The sequence below is a fragment of the Eumetopias jubatus genome, unplaced genomic scaffold (assembly GCF_037043125.1).
Source record: "Eumetopias jubatus isolate StellerSeaLion01/CBP00866 unplaced genomic scaffold, mEumJub1_p1.0 scaffold_6, whole genome shotgun sequence".
Taxonomy (NCBI): Eukaryota; Metazoa; Chordata; class Mammalia; order Carnivora; family Otariidae; genus Eumetopias; species Eumetopias jubatus.
This window is the reverse complement of record NW_028274812.1, coordinates 2,066,892-2,091,849: the sequence shown is the minus strand read 5'-3', so window position 1 is coordinate 2,091,849 and position 24,958 is coordinate 2,066,892. Positions and strand designations below refer to the sequence as shown.

Genomic DNA, 24,958 nt, shown 5'->3' with positions numbered 1-24,958 from the left:
TAGTTGAGTGGCACGAGACCAGGTTCTGCCCAGCAGTGTCAGATGGAGAGAGAGATTTGGGAGTAATCTGTGGTTGCCAGACAGCAACACTGGGCATGGGTGAGATTCTTTTTGGTAGAAAGTATACAGGTAATATAGAAGAATTTAAGGGAAGGCCACTGTTAAGAGGAGTAGGCAAGGACAAGGGGGAAAAAAAAAAAAACCTCCAAAGAATTAGGAGGAAAACTAGCAGAACATCCAAGAAGTAGAGGTTAAAGAGATAGTTGGGAGCAGAAGGGACCTTTTTCTATATAGGCTCCCCGGAAACCCTAAAAAACTAAATATTATTAGCAAAATAGCTGTTTATGGCTAATGTTAAGGACATCAGATATATTAAGTTCAGGTATTTTGTTTGTCTTTAATAAATGACTTAGAAAATATATTTTCATAACCTGTTATAGTTACTAGCTTGGCTGTTTCATTGGTAGAAAATATGGGGGACGTGGTCACATGTGGGTAGGATTTCTGAGACTGACAGCTCAGTCTATTATTTTCCTGTCTGGTTAGCCTGAGGATTGGCTCCCTGAATTCTCATGACCTGACTCACTACACAGCTGATCAGACTCCTAGCTTGTAAGAAGCTTGGACCCTGGACGTTATAAAGCCTTTTTAACACTCGGGTCTATACACTTTGTGATCCTCAAAGTGCAGTTGGCCCCGAAATGCGCTGTATATGTCAGTTAATTGTTTTGTGGCACTGTCTTGCTATCAGCTAAGGCCGTGGATTTCTTACTGAGACATCGTTGGCAGCAGCGTGAGGCTTTTCTAGGAGCCGCTTTGGGAGCTGCAGGGCACAGTGACAGGGATCCCGTAGTTGGGGTCCTGGAGAGCTGCAGGCCTCGGTGTGCCCCTTTTCAGAGCAGGGTAGCAGTCCTGCTTAGTCTCAGAGCTGAAACATAGATTTATACAGATCGATTTCAGTCCATTGTAGGGATTTTAAATTGTTAGCTGCTCCTCTCTTCTTCCTTAGCAAATTGGGTGGTATGTATCTCTACGAGGGGGACACTGTGGTGTTAGGCTCATCAACTGAAAACCTTTTGAATTGGACTCCACACTCATTATACTAAAACCAAGTAAAGTTTTAGATATTCTGAAACATTCAGATGGATGCTAAAAGTCATTCCATCCAGTAACTAAGTTCATTTGGCCAGTGAATATGAATTTTACAGCTACCTTATCATGATGTGTCCTTTAGAAGTGCTACTTAAAATCATGTTATCAAAAAAATAAATAAATAAAATAAAATTATGTTATCTGTAGGAACCATACTGACTTTTTAAATGATTTTCTGGTAAAACCTGTCCTTAAATTTTTTCAGACCAAATAGTCTTTCATCCTCTAAGGTCTGTAACTTTGGGATTGTAAAGTACTTGGCTTTTAGCAGATGCAAAGTTTTTTAGAAAAATTAAATTTCTGACCATTTGCATTTTTTTGTAGCCATCTCGTCAGCTTTCAAAACAGGTGGTCTGGTTTGCTCTTTGGTTGTCTAAAGCACACAGAGATGTTACTTCAGTCTACAAAATTGTTTTCTGCTCTTTCTCTTATACGTGTTTTTCTTATAAATTAATTCAAATATGCATCTGGAAGTAGAGTGTAATTAAATCAGAAGGGAATGCGTTTGGTAGAATAGGATACGTGCTTCAAAACCTGCCTCCCTGCTGGGGCTGTCATCCCCACTGCAGCTGTCCTTTGCCTAGAAGCCGGGGCCTCTTCGAGAGCACGAGGGGGGTTGTGCGCACTCCCTACACACATAGGCATGGGTTTGCTCTTTCTTGCCTCTGCGCACGCACAGAGCCAAAGCCTCCCAGTGGCTCCCGCTTCACCTAGAGTCAAATCCAGACTCTCTCGATTGTGGTCTGGCCTCGGCCAGTCTCACTGCATTTCCCTCTTTTCACCTGGGGTTCATCTCTGGCCGGTGAGCCCAGCCAGACCCACGCTAGCTGTAGGCCTTGGCACCTGCTTGTCGCTCTGCCCAGGAAGCTCTTGAGGTGGCCATGAGGCTGCCGCATGTCCCTCAGGGCTCGTGGCAGGTGTTCATCTTCATAGAAGGCTTTACAGTCCCAGGAGCTTAGGAAGCTCCTGGTCATTTTCTTTCTTACAACCCTGCTTATGTTTTCCACAACATGTACCACTGTCTGACCTGTTCATCGCTGTGTCCTCGGCATTGGAACATGGGGGCCCCCAGTCTGTGTAAGTTTGTATGTGGTTAAATGCTTTGACAGGCAGCGCTATCAAAACACTGCGGAGTTGCTTCCTTTTCTCATCCTTTACCCATAGTGAAAATCGGTTCATCATTATAAAAATTACTTGGGCTTGAAGAGAGGACAGAAAGTGTCTTTGTCATACAGGATTATTCACTATAGCAAAGTGTTGATAGATCGAGTAACTGTAAATGTCTGTTTAACAGGACATGAATATAGAAGTATTACACAGATTCCGTCTTTGTACTCCTTGCAACTGGAACTTAGGTGCCCTTTTTTAAAGTGATCATAATTGTTAGCTATCTTTGTTACTGGAATAAAATAAAGTAGTGCTCAAAGATGTCAAAATGTTTTTTTTCAGGTGGAACATTGAGAATTTATGCAGATAGTTTAAAACCAAATATTCCCTACAAGACAATCCTGCTGTCTACCACAGATCCTGCAGACTTTGCTGTGGCTGAAGCTTTAGAGAAATACGGTCTGGAAAAAGAAAATCCTAAGGATTACTGCATTGCCCGGGTAAGTAACTATCAAATCAGAACTTACCAGTATTACACATGCTACAACTTCACATTTAAGTGGAAAGATATTCTTTATTTTTATTTTTTTATTTTTTTATTATGTTAATCACCATACATCACGTCATTAGCCATTGTTTGTGCTCCATGTAGAACATGCCCTCTTTAATACCCATCACCAGGCTAACCCATCCCCCCAACACCTCCACTCTAGAATCCTCAGTTTGTTTTTCAGAGTCCATCGTCTCTCATGATTCGTCTCCCTCTCCGATTTACTCCCCTTCGTTCTTCCCCTCCTACTATCTTCTTTTTTTTTTTCTTAACGTATATTGCATTATTTGTTTCAGAGGTACAGATCTGTGATTCAACAGTCTTGCACGATTCACAGCGCTCACCACAGCACATACCCTCCCCAATGTCTATCACCCAGCCACCCCATCCCTCCCACCCCCCACCACTCCAGCAACCCTCAGTTTGTTTCGTGAGATTAAGGATTCCCCATATCACTGAGGTCATATGATACATGTTTTTCTCTGATTGACTTATTTCACTCAGCATAACACCCTCCAGTTCCATCCATGTCATTGCACATGGCAAGATCTCATTCCTTTTGATGGCTGCATAATATTCCATTGTATATACATATACCACCTCTTCTTTATCCATTCATCTGTCGATAGACACCTTGGCTCTCTCCCCAGTTTGGCTATTGTGGACATTGCTGCTATAAACATTGGGGTGCACGTACCCCTTCGGATCCCTACGTTTGTGTCTTTGTGGTAAATACCCAGTAGTGCAATTGTTGGATCGTATGGTACCTCTATTTTCAACTGTTTGAGGAACCTCCATACTGTTTTCCAGAGTGGTTGCACCAGCTTGCATTCCCACCAACAGTGTGGGAGGGTTCCCCTTTCTCCACATCCCCGCCAACATCTGTCATTTCCTGACTTGTTAATTTTAGCCATTCTGACTGGTGTGAGGTGGTATCTCATTGAGGTTTTGACTTGGATTTCCCTGAAGCCGAGCGATGTTGAGCACTTTTTCATGTGTCTGTTGGCCATTTGGATGTCTTCTTTGGGAAAATGTCTGTTCATGTCTTCTGCCCATTTCTTGATTGGATCATTTGTTCTTTGGGTGTTGAGTTTGATAAGTTCTTTATAGATTTTGGATATGAGCCCTTTATCTGATAGGTCATTTGCAAATATCTTCTCCCATTCTGTCGGTTGTTTTTTGGTTTTGTTGACTGTTTCCTTTGCTGTGCAAAAGCTTTTAATTTGAAGTATCAATAGTTCATTTTTGCCCTGGCTTCCCTTGCCTTTGGCGATGTTTCTAGGAAGAAGTTGCTGCGGCTGAGGTGGAAGAGGTTGCTGCCTGTGTTCTCCTTTAGGATTTTGATGGACTCCTGTCTCACATTTAGGTCTTTCAACGATTTGGAGTCTATTTTTGTGTGTGGTGTAAGGAAATGGTCCAGTTTCATTCTTCTGCATGTGGTTGCCAATTTTCCCAACACCATTTGTTGAAGAGACTGTCTTTTTTCCATTGGACATTCTTTCCTGCTTTGTCGAAGATTAGTTGACGATAGAGTTGAGGGTCCATTTCTGGGCTCTCTATTCTGTTCCATTGATCTATGTGTCTGTTTTTGTGCCAGTACCAAACTGTCTTGATGATGCCAGCTTTGTAATAGAGCTGGAAGTCCAGAATTGTGATGCCGCCAGCTTTGCTTTTCTTTTTCAACATTCCTCTGGCTATTCGGGGTCTTTTCTGGTTCCATACAAATTTTAGGATGATTTGTTTCATTTCTTTGAAAAAGGTGGATGGTATTTTGATGGGGATTGCATTGAATGTGTAGATTGCTCTGGGTAGCATTGACATCTTCACAATCTTTGTTCTTCCAATCCATGAGCATGGACCGTTTTTCCATTTCTTTGTGTCTTCCTCAATTTCTTTCATGAGTATTTTATAGTTTTCTGAGTACAGATCCTTTGCCTCTTTGGTTACATTTATTCCTAGGTATCTTATGGTTTTGGGTGCAATTATAAATGGGATCGACTCCTTAATTTCTCTTTCTTCTGTCTTGTTGTTGGTGTATAGGAATGCCACTGATTTCTGTGCATTGATTTTATATCCTGCCACTTTACTGAATTCCTGTATGAGTTCTAGCAGTTTTGGGGTGGAGTCCTTTCGGTTTTCCACATAAAGTATCATATCATCTGCAAACAGTGAGAGTTTGACTTCCTCTTTGCCGATTTGGATGCCGTTGATTTCTTTTTGTTGTCTGATTGCTGTGGCTAGGACTTCTAATACTATGTTGAATAGCAGTGGTGAGAGTGGACATCCCTGCCGCATTCCTGACCTTAGGGGGAAAGCTCTCAGTTTTTCCCCATTGAGTCTGATATTTGCTGTAGGTTTTTCATAGATGGCTTTTATGATATTGAGGTATGTACCCTCTATCCCTATACTCTGAAGAGTTTTGATCAAGAAAGGCTGCTGTACTTTGTCAAATGCTTTTTCTGCAACTATTGAGAGGATCATATGATTCTTGTTCTTTCTTTGTTAATGTATTGTAGGACGTTGATTGATTTGCAGATGTTGAACCAACCTTGCAGCCCAGGGATAAATCCCACTTGGTCGAGGTGAATAATCCTTTTAATGTACTGTTGGATCCTATTAGCTAGTATTTTGGTGAGAATTTTTGCATCCATGTTCACAAAGGATATTGGTCTGTAATTCTCCTTTTTGATGGGGTCTTTGTCTGGTTTGGGGATCAAGGTAATGGTGGCCTCATAAAATGAGTTTGGAAGTTTTCCTTCCATTTCTATTTTTTGGAACAGTTTCAGGAGAGTAGGTATTAATTCTTCCTTAAATGTTTGGTAGAATTGCCCTGAGAAGCCATCTGGCTCCGGGCTTTTGTTTGTTGGGAGATTTTTGATGACTGCTTCAATTTCCTTAGCGGTTATAGGTCTGTTCAGGTTTTCTATTTCTTGCTGGTTCAATTTTGGTAGTTGATACATCCCTAGGAATTCATCCATTTCTTCCAGGTTATCTAATTTGCTGGCATATAGTTGCTCATAATATGTTCTTATAATTGTTTGTATTTCTTTGGTGTTGGTTGTGATCTCTCCTCTTTCATTCATGATTTTGTTGATTTGGGTCTTTTCTCTTTTCTTTTTGATAAGTCTGGCCAGGGGTTTATCAATCTTGTTAATTCTTTCAAAGAACCAGCTCCTAGTTTCATTGGTCTGTTCTACTGTTCTTTTGGTTTCTAGTTCATTGATTTCTGCTCTGATCTTTATTATTTCTCTTCTCCTGCTGGGTTTAGGTTTTATTTGCTGTTTTTTCTCTAGCTCCTTTAGGTGTAGGGTTAGGTTGTGTATTTGAGACCTTTCTTATTTCTTGAGAAAGGCTTGTATTGCTATATACTTTCCTCTTAGGACTGCCTTTGCTGTATCCCAAAGATTTTGAACAGTTGTGTTTTCATTTTCATTGGTTTCCATGAATTTTTTAAATTCTTCTTTAATTTCCTGGTTGACCCATTCATTCTTTAGTAGGATGCTCTTTAGCCTCCATGTATTTGAGTTCTTTCCGACTTTCCTCTTGTGATTGAGTTCTAGTTTCAAAGCATTGTGGTCTGAAAATATGCAGGGAATAATCCCAGTCTTTTGGTACCGGTTGAGACCTGATTTGTGACCTAGGATGTAATCTATTCTGGAGAATGTTCCATGGGCACTAGAGAAGAATGTGTATTCCGTTGCTTTGGGATGGAATGTTCTGAATATGTCTGTGAAGTCCATTTGGTCCAGTGTGTCATTTAAAGTCTTTATTTCCTTGCTGATCTTTTGCTTAGATGATCTGTCCATTTCAGTCAGGAGGGTGTTAAAGTCCCCCACCTTTATTGTATTGTTGTCAATGTGTTTCTTCGCTTTTGTTATTAATTGCCTTATGTAATTGGCTGCTCCCATGTTAGGGGCATAGATATTTACAATTGTTAGATCTTCTTGTTGGATAGACCCTTTAAGTAGGACATAGTGTCCTTCCTCATCTCTTATTACAGTCTACAGTCTTTGTTTTAAAATCTAATTTGTCTGATATAAGGATTGCCACCCCGGCTTTCTCTTGGTGTCCATTAGCATGGTAAATGGTTTTCCACCCCCTCACTTTCAATCTGGGGGTATCTTTGTGTCTAAAATGAGTCTCTTGCAGACAACATATCGATGAGTCTTGTTTTTTAATCCAATCTGATAGCCTGTGTCTTTTGATTGGGACATTTAGCCCATTTACATTCAGGGTAACTCTTGAAAGATATGAATTTAGTGCCATTGTATTGCCTGTAAGGTGACTGTTACTGTATATTGTTTGTGTTCCTTTCTGGTCAATGCTGCTTTTAGGCTCTCTCTTTCCTTAGAGGACCCTTTTCAATATTTCTTGTTGGGCTGGTTTCGTGTTTGCAAATTCCTTTAGTTTTTGTTTGTCCTGGAAGCTTTTTATCTCCCCTTCTATTTTCAATGAGAGCCTAGCTGGATATAGTATCCTTGGCTGCATATTTTTCTTGTTTAGTGCTCTGAAGATATCTTGCCAGTTCTTTCTGGCCTGCCAGGTCTCTGGATAGGTCAGTTGCCAATCTAATGTTTTCACTGTTGTAGATTACAGACCTCTTGTCCCAAGCTGCTTTTAGGATTTTCTGTCTGTCTCTGAGACTCGTAAGTTTTACTATTAGATGTCGGGGTGTTGACCTCTTTTTATTGATTTTGAGAGGGGTTCTCTGTGCCTCCTGGATTTTGATGCCTGTTTCCTTCCCCACATTAAGGAAGTTCTCTGCTATCATTTGCTCCAATATACCTTCTGCCCCTCTCTCTTTCTTCTTCTTCTGGGATCCCAATTATTCTAATGTTGTTTCATCTCATAGTATCGTTTATCTCTCGAATTCTGCCCTTGTGATCCTGTAGTTGTTTCTCTTTTTCTCAGCTTATTTTCCATCATTTGGTCTTCTATATCCCTGATTCTCTCTTCTGCCCCATTTATCCTAGCATTTATTGCCCCCATTTTTTATTTCACCTCATTAATAGCCTTTTTGATTTCGATTTGGTTAGATTTATTTCTTTTGTTTCTCCAGAAAGGGTTTCTCTAATAACTTCCATGCTTTTTTCAAGCCTAGCTAGTATCTTTAAAGTCATGATTCTGAACTCCAGGTCCGACATCGTGCCAATGTCTGTATTGAGTAGGTCCCTGGCAGACAGTACTACCTCTTGTTCTTTTTGTTAAGGTGATTTTTTCTGTCTTGTCATTTTATCCAGAGGAGAATAGATGAATGAGAGAACAGAATGCTAACAGGGTAACAACGTCCCCAGCAAATATACTCTAAACAAATCAGAAAAGACCTGAACCAGGGGAAAAGAAAGGGAAAGAAAGAAAAAAGAAAGAGGAAAAAAAAAAGAAAAAGATAAAAACAAACAAAAACCAAATATGATCAAATATGATCAGGCTAGTGCATAGATTCTTGCTACACACTAGATTTGGGTGTATTTTGGTTTGTTAGAAGAAAGTGCTTCCTGAAATTTTTAAGAAAGACATATATATACAAAATAAGGGTTGATATGATGAAAGGATGGAATATGACTGTAAAGATGAAAATTATAAAAAATTTTATAAAAGGAATTGATACGATAAATTTGAAAAAAGAGGATTTAAAAAAAGAAAGAAAGAAAGAAAAAGGCGGGGGAGAGAAATGTGATCAGGCAGGAGACTAGAACAAAGCCATACACTAGAGACTTAGGGTATATTTTGATCTGTTAGAAGAAAGTTTATCTCAAAGTTTTAAAGAGGGCACCTGGGTGGCTCAGTCGGTTAAGCGACTGCCTTCGGCTCAGGTCATGATCCTGGAGTCCCGGGATCGAGTCCCGCATCGGGCTCCCTGCTCGGCGGGGAGTCTGCTTCTCCCTCTGACCCTCTTCCCTCTCGTGCTTTCTATCTCTCATTCTCTCTCTCTCTCTCAAATAAATAAATAAAATCTTCAAAAAAAAAAAAAGATTAAAAAAAAGTTTTAAAGAGATAACAATTTATATACATATATATGTGTGTGTATATATATGCCAAAAATAAGGGTAACTACTATGAAGGGATGGAATATGACTCTAAAAATGAAAAATAAAAATTTTTTTTAAAAAAGGGATTGGGAAGATGTTGGTTGAAAAAGGGAAAAAAAAATTCAAAAAGACAAAAAAATTAACTTTGAAAGACTAATGAATCCTGGTAAAAAAGCCATGAATTCTATGTGCAGTATTCCCCTAGCGCTGGAGTTCTCCCGTTCTCCTTGATCCGTAAACTTGGTCTTGGCTTGCGGGCTGTTCGTGCTGATCTTCTGGGGGAGGGGCCTGTTGCCGTGGTTCCCAAATGTCTTTGCCGGAGGCAGAATTGCCCCACCCTCGTGGTCCGAGCTAAGCAAGCTGCTTGGGTTTGCTCTCAGGAGCTTTTGTTCCCTGCAAGCTCTCGGTACAGCCTTGGAGGACCAGGGTGAAAATGGTGGCCTCCCAATCTCCTCCCAGGAGGAGCCGAGAACTCGGGGCCCCGCTCCTCAGTGCGCCCCCAGAGAAAAGCAGTCACTCCCGTGTCCCCGGTCTCCGGCCGCACTCCGTGCTCACCCGGCCTGTGACCCAAGCGTTTCTATCTCTGGCACCCGACCCCGTGTGCAGTCTCCAAACCCAGCAGATCCCTGCGGTGCGCTCCCGCGCTGCTCCTCCCGGGGGACGGAGGGGAGTCTCCCCAGATCTGTCGCTTGTTGGGTCCCTGCTGGAGGAGCAGTGGCCCAACTGGGCCGCGGATCACAGTTTATGGCCACCCCAAGCTGAGAGCCCGCGCCTCGGCTCCGTCTCTGCAGCCGGCTTCCCCGCTCCGGTCCCTGGGAGCTCTGCTGCACTCAGGCACCCCTGGTCTTTCTGTGACCCCGAGGGTCCTGAGACCACACTGTCCCGCGAGGCCTCCACCCCCCGCTTAGCCACTGGAGCGACGTCCCTCAGTGGAGCCGACTTCTAAAAGGTCCGATTTTGTGCTCCGCGGCTCTAGCACTTGCCAGAAGCGGCCGATGGAGGCCCCCTTCCCCACCATCTATCCTCCCGAATATCACCTCGGATTCACTTCTCCACACGTACTACCTTCCAGTAAGTGGTCACTTCTCTGTTCAGAGAGTTGTTGCTACTCTCCTCTTCGATCTCCTGTTGAGTTCGTAGGTGTTCAGAATGCTTTGATCCCTATTCAGCTGAATTCTTGGGACCAGATGAAATCCGGGTCTCCTGCTCCTCCGCCAGCTTGCTCCGTCCCCGAAAGATATTCCTTAAGTTAAATGTAGAGTAATTTTCTTCCCATGGTACTATTTAAAATGTAATAAATGGAAACCTTGTCTTAAATATGTATAAAAAACCAACATTGTCCCTTCCATTACAAAAGTAATAAATAAATATAAAGTAAAAAAAGTGTAAAAAGGTGACTTGAAGAAAATAAAAATCACCCATAATTCTGATACCAAAGGATAACCCCTATTAACATTTATATATATATGACAACATACCTACACGACACTATATATATATTTTAAGTTCCTGTTTTGCATATATAGATAACAATATTTTTTAAGTGTTTTTCTAATGGTTTTAATAAGATATATCATGAAGATTCAACTTCTAAATAAAAACTCCAGTTTGCCGTTCTGCTAGCACTCGGTGTCTACATTTAGTCATCATCCCCGTCATTTCTTGCATATTATCCTGCAGATAAAGACCGTGTATCTTTCACCCAGTTCGCACAAGGACAGTGAGCTCTTATTCCTCAGAACTGAGCGGGTCACATTTAGTTAAATGAAGCAGGTTTTCTCTTCTGAGACAGACTACTTGGACAATTCTTAACCTTGAAGTGTGTGCTGGCGTCTTCATTACCACCATTTCCCTGTCAAATCGCATTGGCACTGGGGTTTGACAAGAGATGTCTTCCCTTCCTCATCTTAGCAATCGATAACTAAATCATAAAACAGCCTCCCCCCGCACATACACACTCAGGATTATGGAGGAATGGTTACGGTGCAGTAAACTGCATGCACTTACCCTCTGCAGCTCTGCTGGGACTGGTGCACCAGCCCAAGGGACACCTTGCACCTGCAGAAGTCTCTGTGTGCCTTTGTGTAATGCATCCTTTCCTCCTCCCCCTTGCCCAGGCAGCCACTGGTTGCCTTCTGTCACTATAAAGTACTTATATTTTGTAGAATGTTTATGTAAGTAGCCTTACATAGCTTGTACTCTTGTTGGTTGCTTGTAACGATTTCAAGTGTGCTTGCTTGTATCCATGCTTGTCCTTTTTGTTGCTGAGTAGTATTTCATTATATGGATATTTCCAAATTTATTCATCTACTTATCTGTTGACGGACATTTGGGTTGTTTCCAGTTTTTGGCTGTTAGAATAAAGCTACTATGAGCATATGTGTGCAGGTCTTCTCACAGACGTTTTTTCTCGAGTTTGTGTAACTGAAGAAACTTTGAAACTGTATTCCAACGTGATTATATTGTGTTCCACCTGCATCAGAAGTTTGTGAGCGCACCATATTTGATGTGGTCAGTTATTTTAAATACTAGCCGTTTTGATAGGTTATAGTAGTATCTCATCGTGGGAAACATTTTTAGGGGCGCCTGGGTGGCTCGGTTAAGTGTCTGACTTGGGCTCAGGTCATGATCCCGGGGTCCTGGAATCCAGTCCCACGTCGGGCTCCCTGTTCAGCAGGAGGCCTGCTTCTCCCTCTTCCCCTGCCCCTACTCCCTGCTCATGCTCTCTCTCTTTCAAATAAATAAAATCTTCAAAAAAAATTTTTTTTAATTTCCCTGTTGAGAGAGATATATTAAGTCCTTTGTATGATACATATGTTGTGTATATTTTTTCCCAGTCTGACTTGGTTTGCCTTTTCATTTTTTAAATGATGCCGTTTAGAGAATAAATTTTTATTTTTGTGGAAGTCAACTTTTTTGTTTTTAGCATTCCTTTGTGTCCTCTTAAAAGAATGTGCCTCTTCTGAGGTTCCATATACTTATCTCCTCTGTATTAATATTATTTTTTTAAGATTTTATTTATTTGATAGAGAGCAGGAGCAGAGGGGAGGGGCAGAGGGAGAAGGAGAAGCAGGCTCCCTGTTGAGCAGGGAGCCCGATGATGGATGGTGCCTGTGCCGGCTCCATCCCAGGACCCCGGGTCATGATCTGAGCAGAAGTTGTATGCTTAAATGAGCCACCCACGTGCCCCTCCTCCTGTGTCTTATAGAAGTTTTATAGTTTTAGTTTTTACACTTATGTCTGTGTGTTCCGCTTCAAGTTAACCTCATTGTACAGTGTGAGATTAAGGTAGATGTTCATTTTTTTCCATGCAGATATCCAGTTGATCCAGCACCATTTGTTAAAAAGGCTTTCTTTTCTCCCATTGAGTGCTTTGACACCTTTGTTGAAAATCAGTTGACCATATATATATATATGTGGTTCGATTTCAGGAATTTGTTCTGTTAATCTGTATGTCCTGTATCTTTTTGTGAGTATTAACCTGTATTGATTACTGTAGATTTTATAGTAAGTCTTAAAGTTTTACTGGGTAAAGTAAGTCTCAATTTTGTTGTTTATGTTTTTGATTTTAAAAATTGCTTCCATTATTCTAGGTCATTTGTGTTTCTGAAAAAATTTCAGAATCAGCTTGTCAGTTTGTACACAGAAGGTGCTGGAATTGTGACTGGGTTGGCATGGGTTCTGTAGATGAGTCAGAGAGACGTCCACCCTCGAAGTGTCCATTCTGCCAGGCTGCGAACACAGGGCGCCTCTTTGTTGATGTGGTCTTTGAGCCCCAGCAGTATTTTGTAGCATTCATTGTAGAGGTCTTAGACCGCTATTGTTAGCTATAGATGGAATTAAATAAAAGGGCTTGGTGAGTTTTATGGCTTTTATCTTTTTGCTGAAAAGCTAAGAAGTTGTATTCAATTAGAAAAACTATTTGGTAGATCTGCAATTTTAGGAATATAGCTCAGTTTTTAGCTGAAAATAAAACAGATTTTTTTCCCCATTAAAATGACAATAAAGAAATAAAATCTGTATAAATGCACAAGAACAAAGAAAGAGAATGAAAGAAGACATGGCAAAAGAGCAGAGTTGTGAATGAAATTCTGGAGAGGTAAATGACTGGTATCCCACTTGTTGGGCCCAAGGAAACCTGCAGAGAGAACCTAGCAGGAAGAAACTGGCCAAGCGCCCACATCACAATCCCCAGCAGACTCAGGAATGAGGGGCTATAGCGCTTGCTGAGTCAGCATTGAAGTTGGGCTAAAATGAAATTGGTTTGAAAGTTTTCATAAGAAGTGGCAGACCCCACCAGATTCCCTTCACCATCCCCGCTACTGTGTCATCTCTCCATCTGAAGGCTGTGATGGAGGTGACGGGGGCAGAGGCCTTGCATTTAAGGGTAACAGAGTAGCAGGATATGGCAAGGGTCTTTACTGAAGATGGGAGGGTGAAGTGGAAGCTCTTCCCAGGACACTGACAGCCAGAAGATGTGAGGATTTCTCCCAGAAGGCACCCTCCCGCCAAGGGACAGAGATCTGTATGGAAACTGACCTGTGGAAGCTCAGTCAAGTAACTTTACTCAGAGGGCTCCCGACGGTCATCCTTGCCCCTCACCTTGAACTTTCTTTGGCCTCACTATTGAATGTGAACTGATGGCCAAGCTTCAACAGACATTTGAAACACCTTTAAAATGAAAGACAGACCAACACAAATAGGTAAAAACCTGGTCTTACTTCATGGATGAGACAAGGCAGAAAGCAGATGGAAGTGTTCAAGAAACTGAGAGACTCAGGGAGAAGGAAGACCATGTGTCTGTGGAATAAGACCGCAGTGCTGTCACGAGGGACACTCGGAGAAAGAGACCTTGGAAATTTAAAATAGAAGTCAGTAAGGGATAGGAGAAAAATGCCAGTAGAAGGGGTGGAAGATAAAGCTCAAGATATCTGCCCAAGTGTAGAAAAGAGAAAATATCAGAAAGGTCATCTTGTAGAATACCTAGCACTTAGCTAAATGAGGGTCAGAGAGAGAAAGCAAGAGGACATGGAGAGAGAGAAGTTACCAAGGAAATGTACTAGAATGTCTCCCAGAACTGAAGGGTTTGAGTTTCTAGCTCAAAAAGGGCCCGCTGAGTAATGGTACAGTTACTTCAAAAAAGAGCCAAACCAAGGTGTATTATTTTGAAATTGTAGAAAACCAGAGAAAAGAGAATAATGATTCCAGACAAAAGATTCCAGTTCGCATATAAAGGATCCGGGGGTGGGGGAGCAAGACTGGTGCCAGTCATTTAAGCATAACCATGGAGTCTGGAATACGTGACATGACACAGCACTTTCTGATTCAGAGTGAAATGATTTCCAGTCCAAACTGTTGAGTGGTAGATGGGTGGAACAAAGACATTTCAAAACTTTTAAGGCAAAATTTACCGTCCATTCAGCCTTTCTCAAAAAGGTACTGGAGGATATCCTCCAGCAAAATGATGGAGTGGGCCAAGAAATAGAAAGGTACAGGCTCCCCGAATAGGATGTAGCACAGGAGGTCATCCCGAGGGTGATGAAGAGGAGAGAGAGTCTGGAAGATGTCTTGTCTGTGCAGTCATCCTACATAGCACCCCTTGCACGGTGGAGAGGGTGTTTGAGACTGAAAATAGTGTTTATACATGAGGTAATAAATGTTAGTTATACTGTCTAAAACAAATGGCCAGTAAATTCCTGAGTGTGTTTCTGTGAGGATGTTTTTTCAGTTCTGTGTTGCAGCGATAAATAAGACGCAAACTAAACACCCATCACTAAAGGAATGCTTATGCCATTGGATACCTGTTGCTATGAAACATTATGAATTAAATCTACGCCAGTTGACTGGGGTATACATACATTTTATAAAATACCCTGGTTTTGGAAAAACAGTTACCATAAAATAAAATGGAACAACACAAGTCCGTGTCTATGCACACATGACCGTAGAGAAAGATAGATGCCTGAGAAAAATACTCCGCAGGTTACCAGTTACCTACGTGAGGGGAAGGGGAGGGAAAGAAGACTCTGAAATACACGTCTGGTTTGGATGTGAGCCCTCTTAACATGAGATAGACGCATAAAGATCGTTACTGAACGCATGATTGTAAAAACAGTCATCTCACAATGGGTTTTTTCCTTCCTTATGCTTTTCTGTATTGCAGTGTTTTATAGTGAGCCTGTATTATTTAGAACCCCCACCCTCAAAAGAAAAAAAAATATGCCAAAGCTCATTTCTTTGTGGGGTGAGGAAAGATGGGTGATCACGAGTGTTTGTTTTTTGATATGCTCTTTCATTTCCTTTGGTCTCACTAAGGGCATAAGAAATGGTATTGATAAATTAGAAGGGAAAGTGATGCTTCCGAAATAAAAGATAGATTTTATACTGGATTTCTGGAGAATAGGGTTCATAGATAAAGAAACAGTATCCTGAACTGAAATTCTACCCTACTTTGGGTGGGGGGGTGTTTCATGGGGTGAGGTTGAGGGAATAGGTAGTTAAGGTAAGCATGCATCGCCTCTGAAGGGGAAATACTTAAGATACAGGACATTCTGGTACATTTTCCTCCTGGCGGTTAAGTATGAAGTAGAGGAGAACCCTCTCATAATGCTGGTGATACTGTTGCTTTTCTGTTCAGGAGGAATACATAATGAGCATTAAGGAATTGGGCCCCTGGAGAAGGATGGATTTGGATGCATGTTCCTTATGGTTTTGTTGGTCATGGATGTAAAAAGTGTTCTGGTCAGAATAAAATCAGTCAATCAGTAATGTGCATAGGGTCTGCTTGGCTGAACAGAAACCTGATCCTCTTGCAGCTGCGGCCCTGCTAGTCTGTGAGCACCCAGGGCAGGAACTTGGTTACCAGCGCCTAGCCTTGCACCCGAGACTGGGGATCGCTCAGCTATTCCCAAGGGAATGTTTTTTTGTGTAAGTGTGTGAGAGTCTGGTAAATAATACTCATCAGTTCCATACAAAGTTGCATTTGATACATTGTGTGGTAATGAACTTGATCATTTTTTCCCCTTTCTTTAATTTCTGCCATACTTTTACTGATGACATTCAAACATGAAAGGACACCTTCATCGGGGTCATGAAGTTACGAAAGCCTACTTTGGGCGTGTCGTGACAGGCCTTTTTAAAGTCATTTGATGTTTTCTTTTGAGGGTCTCCTTCTTTGGGTTTTTTCTGTTCTGTTATGTCCTTGCAGATTCTACTTCACAAGCTTAGGGAGTACAAATCAGGAGTTGATTATTGTTTTAATCTTGAATTAGATAGTCTTTGTTCTGTTGGTTTGCCATCTTACCAGTTATGTAATAGGTAGCATTTCCATATTCATTCATTGGTTATTTTAGCTATTTATTCAGTAAATATTAAATTCCTCTTGCTCGTTCATTACTCTGTTGGGGTACAAAAGCAAGGGCTATCTCTGAAAGAACTTCACTAAAGGGGGACAGAGAAGCCAGGAGTGAGAAATGCAAAACAAGGAGCCCTGGAGCGAGCATGGTGGTCAGGGAAGGCTTCCTGGAGGAGCCATAGTTGAGCTAGACATGGATGCTGGGAAACGAGCCTTTTAGACTCAAGAGATCATGGACACGTGGAACTCGTGGCTTAATCTGAGAGCTCTGAGTAGTGGCTGGGATCTACCAGGGTGCGTGACAAAGACTGGCGCAGGAGAGGGGCGAAGGTCAGGTTCTGAACTGTGTGTGTTCTAAGCCCAAGGTACTAAATTCAATACAAAACAGTACAAGAAAAGATTAATTACTTTAGCAGGACAGTGCATTGTAACATATTTGTCTTTTTCAGGTAACTTGAAGCAGTGTAGAAAGAAAGGGTTCTATACAAGAGTCTAATCCATTTAGTATATGAATATGATGATATATTTGATTGGTAAGGTTTATTGAGATAACATTGTAGTACCGTAGGTTGCAAATAATGTTCAGATGCCAGTGGCTTGGCTGCTTCTCCTATTTTCTATAATCATGTTTTGGTTTGCTTTAATACTAAAGTAGAATGAAGGAAGGGCAAAAGTCCAGCAGGTGCATGAGATTATTGGGCTACTGTCACCTAGATTCTCCCTCGGTATTACTGGGGGCTTTCCCAGATGATTAAGAAAATTGTTTGGCTACCATAAAAACATAAAAGTTAATACAGCATTATGAATTTTAAGAGTGTCTTTGAATGTAGTCTTTTAAAACAGATGCTTAAAAACATTTGTTGAATGAATAGCCCTGTGGTATAGCTAAATGATCTTATTAAAATTTAATCATAAAGACCGATTATCTACAAGAAAAAGAATGCTATGCTGTTTCGTTGGTAGGTGACAGTTATCCTGAGAGACCTCCCATTAGATGAAACTATAAAAACAATTATTTGATGATGCAAAGAAAGTGGATTAGGGACCAGAGACTGAGTAGTGGAGTGGTCTTTCCTTAAAAATTACAGAAATTACCCACAATTTGACCATTACATACCGTCCTTCCATATAAGTTTGTCAAAAAACAAACAAACATTACTCCGCTCATTCTTTTTGGGGACCAGAGAGGCAGGTAGATAAAAACAGCGAAGCTTTGTCTTGGAAGTTGTTGTCCTTCACTTTCGTTGATAGTTGGAGAATTGTCTGTCGTGTTTGATCAGTTTAATTTTACCGTGACTTTATTTACAGTAAATTCTGGTTTGTAAATCCTGGTAATTTACTTTTTAGGTATAGCACAGTTAATTATTTTTCCCTTTCAGGTTATGCTTCCTCCTGGAGCCCAGCATTCTGATGAAAAAGGTGCTAAAGAAATTATCCTTGATGATGATGAGTGTCCTTTACAGATCTTCAGGGAATGGCCAAGTGACAAAGGTAAAGGGTAATTTTATTTGTTAAAGAATTACTTATATGCTACATTAAATTTCTGCCAGATATGTGAGTTGTTAACTATGAGGATGCTGGGGAGCGTGCGTGGCAGGATTTTTTGGTTTTGTGTGTGTGTGTGTGTGTTTGCTATATAGTTTTTTAGCTCATTCCTAGACTTGACGGATGTTGTCCTGAGGGCCACACTCCGCTTGTGTGAGTTTGGAGTGTAGGCCTGGAACAGGCTGTCCCGCCGTAGGAGGAGAACCTTGTCTGGAAGGAACAGGACGGGGGTCCCGCACTGTGTCAGCCAGCGCAAGAGCACTGTTCTCTGTCAGTGGCAGGGTCCTCTCCACGCTGAGCGCTTGTAACGGGGACAGTGACCTACAGCCTTAGAGATTGTCCAGGAGTTTAGTCATTTCAAATGAGAAATCCAGACTTTTCGCCATTCAGTTTCCCCTAATTATTTCAGAGCAGTGAAGGTTGAAAGCTATAGTTTTCTTGCCTTCAGTTTCACACTGTAAGCTGGGTGTCCTTGAGTAGAGGCCTTTGCGTAAGGAAGACATACAGATTGATTGCCCATTCATCCTATCAGTAATGTCGACTGGTAGTTTAAAGTATACACTTGCTTAGTCTACCTCTTTATAATATAAATTCAAATTGCTTTGAATTCTGAGTTAATTCAGTTGAGTTAAATAAAAATCAGGTCAACTAAAAATATATTTGTGTATATGTATTTGTGTATGCATGTAGTGTGTGTGTGTGATTGTATTTATTGATCATGGGATTACTTACCAATATGAACATTGATTTGTTCTTAAACTGATGCTGTGTTGTTTTCAAGCATGTCATGTGCTTGGGTAGTTGTTAATTTAAAATAAGCTTTGGAAATTGCTAGAATTTTTCAGAACACGAGTGACTAATATTTCCTCTACTGAGTAAAAGTATAAATTGGGTAAGCCTTCACTCAGTCACTCCTTGGGAGATGTTAAATTATATTTTCTTGGTAAATCTTAGAAGAGTGGATGGTGAGTCATTTGGCCATGTATGCTGATTTGAGTCTGCTTGATGATTGACACTGTGCACTGTTCTAGGGGTTTTAGTCTTTCAGTTGAAGAGGAGGCCACCAGACTATATCCCAAAGAAAACTAAGAAACATGTCGATGGGAAGCTGCTGAAGGGCAAGGAGAGAGCGGAGGGGTCGGGCTACGGCTCTGCGCTCCCGCCTGAGAAGCTGCCCTATCTAGTAGAGCTAAGCCCAGGTGAGACATACTGTCAGCATACATTGTTCTGTCCTCAAATGTTGATGCTCTTAATGAATTTTATTTAAGTATCCTTTCTGTTGGCTGACAACCCTTTTTTAGACCCTTTATTTTTTTTTAAAAGTTATTTTTATAATATGATATTTAAGAAAAACCAGAACCTTAAGGTCACAGGATATGTATATTTATGCATAAAAATAGAGTTCACATGGACAAAAACGAATACTGAAAAACAAAATTTAAAATAGTGAACATGGAGAGTTTAAGGAGAAGTTTAAATGATCCACTTTTAAAATTTTTTTCCAAAAATAACCTATAAAATACTTAACCTAAAAAATGACAAACTGAAATGTACTCTTAGGGCAAATTTAATAGAAGCAAGTGTGTGTGTGTGTGTATTTACCATAGTATTGTTGAAGGTATGAACAGTGTCTGAGAAGGTTTCTTTAAATTTAACAGTACATCTAAGAAATCAGTCTGTAAGAGGAAGGGTATTTGTTCGGTTTTAAAGTAATAATAGACTAAGTTTATTGTCATGTTAGATGTTTCTTTTTAGAGCTCTCTTAATTAAGCTAAAGCTGTTGTTCTAAGTTAGTCATGAGGTAGAGAAATATGTTGACACTCCTACAGAAGTGTTTTATGCACATACCCCAATGCAGCGTATAGATGTGACACACACACACATATGTGTGCATGACATTTTATCATTCAGCTAAGCGGTACCATTTTTGTTCATTTGGTTCAAATAGTAGTATGTAACCTGTAGTATGAAATGCTGTGAAGAACAGAGCATTGAGCTCTCCTGCCCAGAACTGCTTTTATTTTTTATTTTATTTTTTTAAAGATTTATTTATTTATTTTAGTGGGGAGTTGGGGGGGTGAGGGGCAGAGGGAGAGAATCCCAGGCAGACTCCCGCTGAGCACGGAGCCTGATGTGGGGCACGATCCCAGGACCCTGAGATCATGACCTGAGCCGACATCATGAGTCAGACTGTCAGCTGACTGAGCCACCCAGGCGCCCTGAGAAATGCTTTTAGATAAAGCTCAATTAGTAAGTACAGAAAAAGCTGGAAGCCAAAATGTAGATCATCTGTGGTTGCTTGGACAGGAATTAAGTTTTTCTCTTCTTTGATTCATGAGCATTTATTTTTGTTGGCGAGATTATAACTAATGAATAGATGAGGTACCTATGGTCCTACGATCTTATGGCACAAGTAGGACCTGTCGATACAGGAAAAATGGTATTGGTTTGACTAATACTCTGTAATTTACAATCAGTGGCAATATGCTGCAGGTAGTAGTTTTTATACTTAATTATGTTTGAGGAGTTTTTTAGATTAATTAGCTGTTTGTGAGGAGTATGTTAGTGTTGCTTTGTCCCTCAGTTCTCCGGCTGAAAAATTCATTTAAACTTTCTCACTGTGGTTCGGAGACATGTCCCCGTATTGCTGTGCGCTGTGGCGTATGTGAGCGCGGGGGGCTGGTCATCTGTGGCAGTAACGACAACTGAGGGCCAGCCATTGTGTTGGAACTTAACAAATTTTTAGGATCTTTGGGCATTGGGTCTGCTTTTGAAAATTTTGCATTACATGCTAGAAACTAATGATTGTTTTCTCTAAGTCTAACTTTTTGAGGATTTAGGAATATTAGTCTAGAGAGAATTGATAATAGCAGCTGACAGAATAATTTTCAAATGAATAATGGAGAGGTGGTTTGGATGGGTCGCAGAGACAGGATGAGAATTCAGTCCTTCATCTATTTGACAAGTATTTATTGATACTTACTATTGTCAGACCCTCCCTGTCCTGGGCCTTTGAGGTGGAGCACTGACTGAACAGATTAAACCCGCTGACCTTGGCAACTTCCATTCTAGTGAGAATTGCTATTTTGACTGCTTATTTCATATTTTTAGTTTCCCAGCTAAAAAAAATACATAGACATTTTTATAGGTGTGGGAAAATAACAGGCCATAGATAAAAATTAATTCTCTAGTACTTTTCACCAAATACCGGGTTAATGCTCATAACACATTTCCTCTGTTCGTGGCACTCAGCATTTACTGAGTGGCTGCTTCAGGGAAAGCAGTGAGTACAAAAGTGAAGGGGGTGTTCCTGCCTTCACGTGACTCCCATATGAGGCATCATGGTAACACAGTGTGTGAGGAGTCCCTCCCGAGTACCCTGGGCTTCCGGCCCATAGCCCGGCTTGTGGTTCCACAGGTGTCTGTCCTTCAGTGTCCCACTGGCGCAAGGGTGAGCAGTTGGTGGTGGGCCTGGAGGCTGGGCCGGGGTCTTTCTCACACCAAAGCCACATTCTGTTTACTAGGTCATGCTGTCCTCTTCAGTTTTTGTTATTATTATTATGAGTTGAGCACAGTCAGCATGCTGAATGAAATTGATTTCTTTTTCCATTTACAATAATACCGGTAAATGTTGGTTTGTCATGAATAGATAAGTGCTGTCCATGCACTGAACATACTACCAGCCAAGCAAGTATCCTCCAGGTTGGGCCACGGTGCAGGAGTTGTAGATGGGAGGTTTTTGAGATGGGGGTGCATGCTTGTATTGTCTTTATTGTCTTTTGGAGAGATAGGGGGTGAAAAGTCATTTTACTCTTTGGTTTGGTTTTGAATGTGTTCAGCCGCGTTGGGTGGTAGTCTTCTACGTGGTTAACTAACTTGCTCTCCTGCTGCTTGGTGGCTCAACTGTCGTCTTGGTGTTTTCCTTAACAGTGTGCATTGGTTTCTAACACGCGCTGCCTGGAGCGCTGTTGTCTTGTCCTCACAGCTCCGAAAGCTCTGGGTGAAACGTGCTTTTCATCCTTTGGAAGGGGTCCCACTGCAGCTCACCCTCTTCTGTCTCTCTCCTCCTTCCCTCTTCCGCGTGTTCTGCGTGGCCTCTGTCCTGCCGACGCTGCCCTCACCTGGGCCCCTGCATGTGTCTCTAACCCCAGGGAGAAGGGACCGCTTTGCCTGCTACAACCATCACCCTTACGAAGGTAATGCTGTGTTCGTACTGCTTTTCTGGCTAGAGCGCTGACTAACAGAGCCTCTTGGGCAAAATAATGTTAAGTGGCCAGACGTTTTATGTATTAGTTTCTTAATTGATACAAGTAACTTTATTCTAAGAAATGTAATGTGCCATCCTGCCTTGGTCGACGTCTCGTCAGCACTCCATGTGCAGTATTCGTTTCCTCTCACAGAAGCCGGGCTTGCAGGAATGTCCAGCTCCTTTATCAGGCTAAGTCTAGAGTGAGAAATGTGACTGAAGAAGGACAGGAGCTGGGGGAGGAAAGGGTGGGGGGAGAGTGAGGGTGGTGGGTAAGAATGCACCCAGGACCCAGCGGCGGGTGGGAGGGGCTCCGCGCTCACCCTCAGCCGTAGTGCTGATGGGGAGGAAGTGTCCCCATCACTGGCACGTGTCTGACGGTATTTGGGAGGGCGGGAGGAAGACTCAGCCACACACCTGGCATTCACTCGTATTGACTGTCTGTTTTGTAGGGAACTAACGTATTACTTTATGACCCAGTTTTAGGGTGTTCCTTAGGATTCTCCTTGTTTTCCTGGTTGAAATTCGTTTCTTCTTGTTAGCAGAGATGCACTTTCTTACTTAGAACATTTTTCTCAAATTTGTCTATTTCTGTTTCTGTCATCTTCAGGAGTACAGCTAGTTTTTGGTTTTATGGAAATACTTTTTGTCTGTTTTTATGTTTTAAATGTTATTTTTTTACATGTTGAATGTAACAGATGCTTTTCCATGCTGTATAAAGTTTACCCACCTTTTAGCATCTTGTATTTGTTTGTTGAATTATCTCCAAACTGATAGTACAGATTTTCATTGGATATTAACTGAACTTGGAGTTTGGAGTTTTGTTCTTTTTTCAACAAAAACAGATAAATAAGTGATACTTATCACCTATATTGATACTCATAGAGAGTCTAAGACCTGTTTTTATTGTTTTTTTTCTAATTCCTGAAAAGGATTCTTTAATGTTTTCATGTGTTTGTTAATTTCATACTGTAAAGTAATGGAAACTAGAGAGAAAATGGCATTTCCTTTTTTACTTGGTGTGTATAAAAAAATGCATAGAATAAACTCATCAAAGCTTTGACCAAAGTGCTTTTAGTTCTCCATTTGTATTTGAGGAGAGCTAGTTTATTTGTTTCTCCGAATAGAGTTAGTGAAAATATGCTCTAAGCTCTGTACTTCATTCAGTAAGCTTCAGAATTGGGTATAACTGTCATGTAGATTCACTAAACTGTGAGCTCTGTGGGGATGTGAATGTGTGTTCAGTTTCTCCCCGTGCCTGGGACCCGGGAAACGCTCGGTCAGCGCTCTTTAAATGAACGAGTCCCTCCCCGTCCCCTAAGTGGCATGGCAAAAACAACACTTAGCACCACATACTAACTTCACCCGGGGTTCACCTGGGGAAGCAAGCAGAGGCAAAAGGGGAGTTGGAGGAATAGAATTGTTGTAAAAACAAAAGTACTCTTTAAAAAATGTTGTTATGCTCTGTTCATAATGGTCTATTTTCCCTTAATATTTAGAATACTAAGAAAAACTTCCGGTTATATCTCAAATTAAAAAAAAAAGCAAAAGCAGAAAAACGAGATGCAGAACAATGTGAATAGTAATTTAAGGGTACCAGAGTTGGCAAATAAAATTCAAGACACCCAGAGACATGAGCAGTTTTAGATAGAAAACCAGTTTTTGTGTAAATTGGGTCCCAATGATTGCCCATTTGACTAGATGCCATGTATTTCATTTGTCAACCCTAAAGAGTATTCTAATGTTGGTACAAAAAAAAAAAAGGGGAGAAAGAAAAATACGTGTATTGAGTTGCTTAATTATATATGCGTAAAATAGATTTTAAAGATTTGCTTCTGGGTAGGGAATTAAGGCAGGAAAGGAAGGGTGCTTTTCATTGTTTACTTCTTGTGCCTTTTAAATTTCAAACCACATGAATATTTTATGTATTTTTAATTCTACATTATGACATGAAGAAAAAACCCAAAACCCCTCTGGTAGAAGCAGTGTTGTATGTGGGGGGGTTACTTAGATTTGTCTGTGCTTTTAAAAGTGCTCCAGATCTGTCGTCTCTGGGGAAGAAAGGTGCTCAGGTGCTCTTGTTCAGTTGAGGAAGGGGAGAAAATACAAGATACTGTTTTAGGCAACACTTTTCTGTGTTCATTAATGCCCATGAGATGGGCCTCGTACTCTTAATGAAGAGAAGGGAGTGAGATTTTCCAAAAAGAAAGATACTGCTTATTTGAAGATCACCTGCCTACATCTCCCCTCACTCCCCAACTCAAACCAGACACCACTGTACCTAGTAAATTCTGTGGCCACCGTTTGGGTTTATTCAAAGTCTATCCATGAAGGCTTTATCTGTATTTTATGTTGCTGTGAAAGTGTAAGAAAAGAGGGACTGGGAGGCAGCTTGCCTCTTCCCCGTGTGTGGGGAGGCTTCCAGTGTAGTGACGGAGGGAGGAAGGAGGGGCTGGAGGGGAAGTTTGTATTTCCCCCTTTTTCTTTACACCTGTAAATCTGTTGATCTAGAAGAGTACATAATAAACCATTTATTAGTCACAAGATACCTTTCAGAAACACTCAAAATGCAGAGGAATATTAATGTGAATTTTTTCTTTCACCCCTAAACACATATTTTTCATATTCTTGTATTTTTAACTTTGTTTTGATTGTTCATTTATTTGCTTCTTTTGCTTTCTTTGTAATTCATTTGTGTAATTTCTCTGTAACCATATTGCTTTATTTTCTTCATTTTTAGCTATTAATTATTCACTGTTAATAAATCTTCGTTGAATGTACTGTGGACCAGACACTGTACTGATCGACAGAATCAAGAGATTTTTTTTTTTTTTTAAGAGATTGTTTTTTAATCTGGCCGCCAAGGAGCTCAGAGATGGGATGGGGGGGCAAGTAAATGGAAATAATCATGGAATAGGGTTAGTGGTATGAAGATAAAGTAGTCTGGGGTGCTATGGAGGATGGGAAGAACACAG

The 24,958-nt window shown here is 41.0% G+C and overlaps 1 protein-coding gene across 1 annotated transcript in view; it reads left to right on the top strand.

The window, feature by feature from the left end:
- The window catches only part of AFDN (afadin, adherens junction formation factor), a 144,878-nt gene that overhangs the window by 48,444 nt on the left and 71,476 nt on the right, over positions 1–24,958 (top strand). The window contains exons 6-8 of the mRNA XM_088023795.1: positions 2,602–2,759; positions 17,572–17,683; positions 18,769–18,936. Of these exons, the coding sequence (XP_087879921.1) occupies positions 2,602–2,759; positions 17,572–17,683; positions 18,769–18,936 (438 nt within the window). The remainder of the gene's footprint in view (positions 1–2,601; positions 2,760–17,571; positions 17,684–18,768; positions 18,937–24,958) is intronic.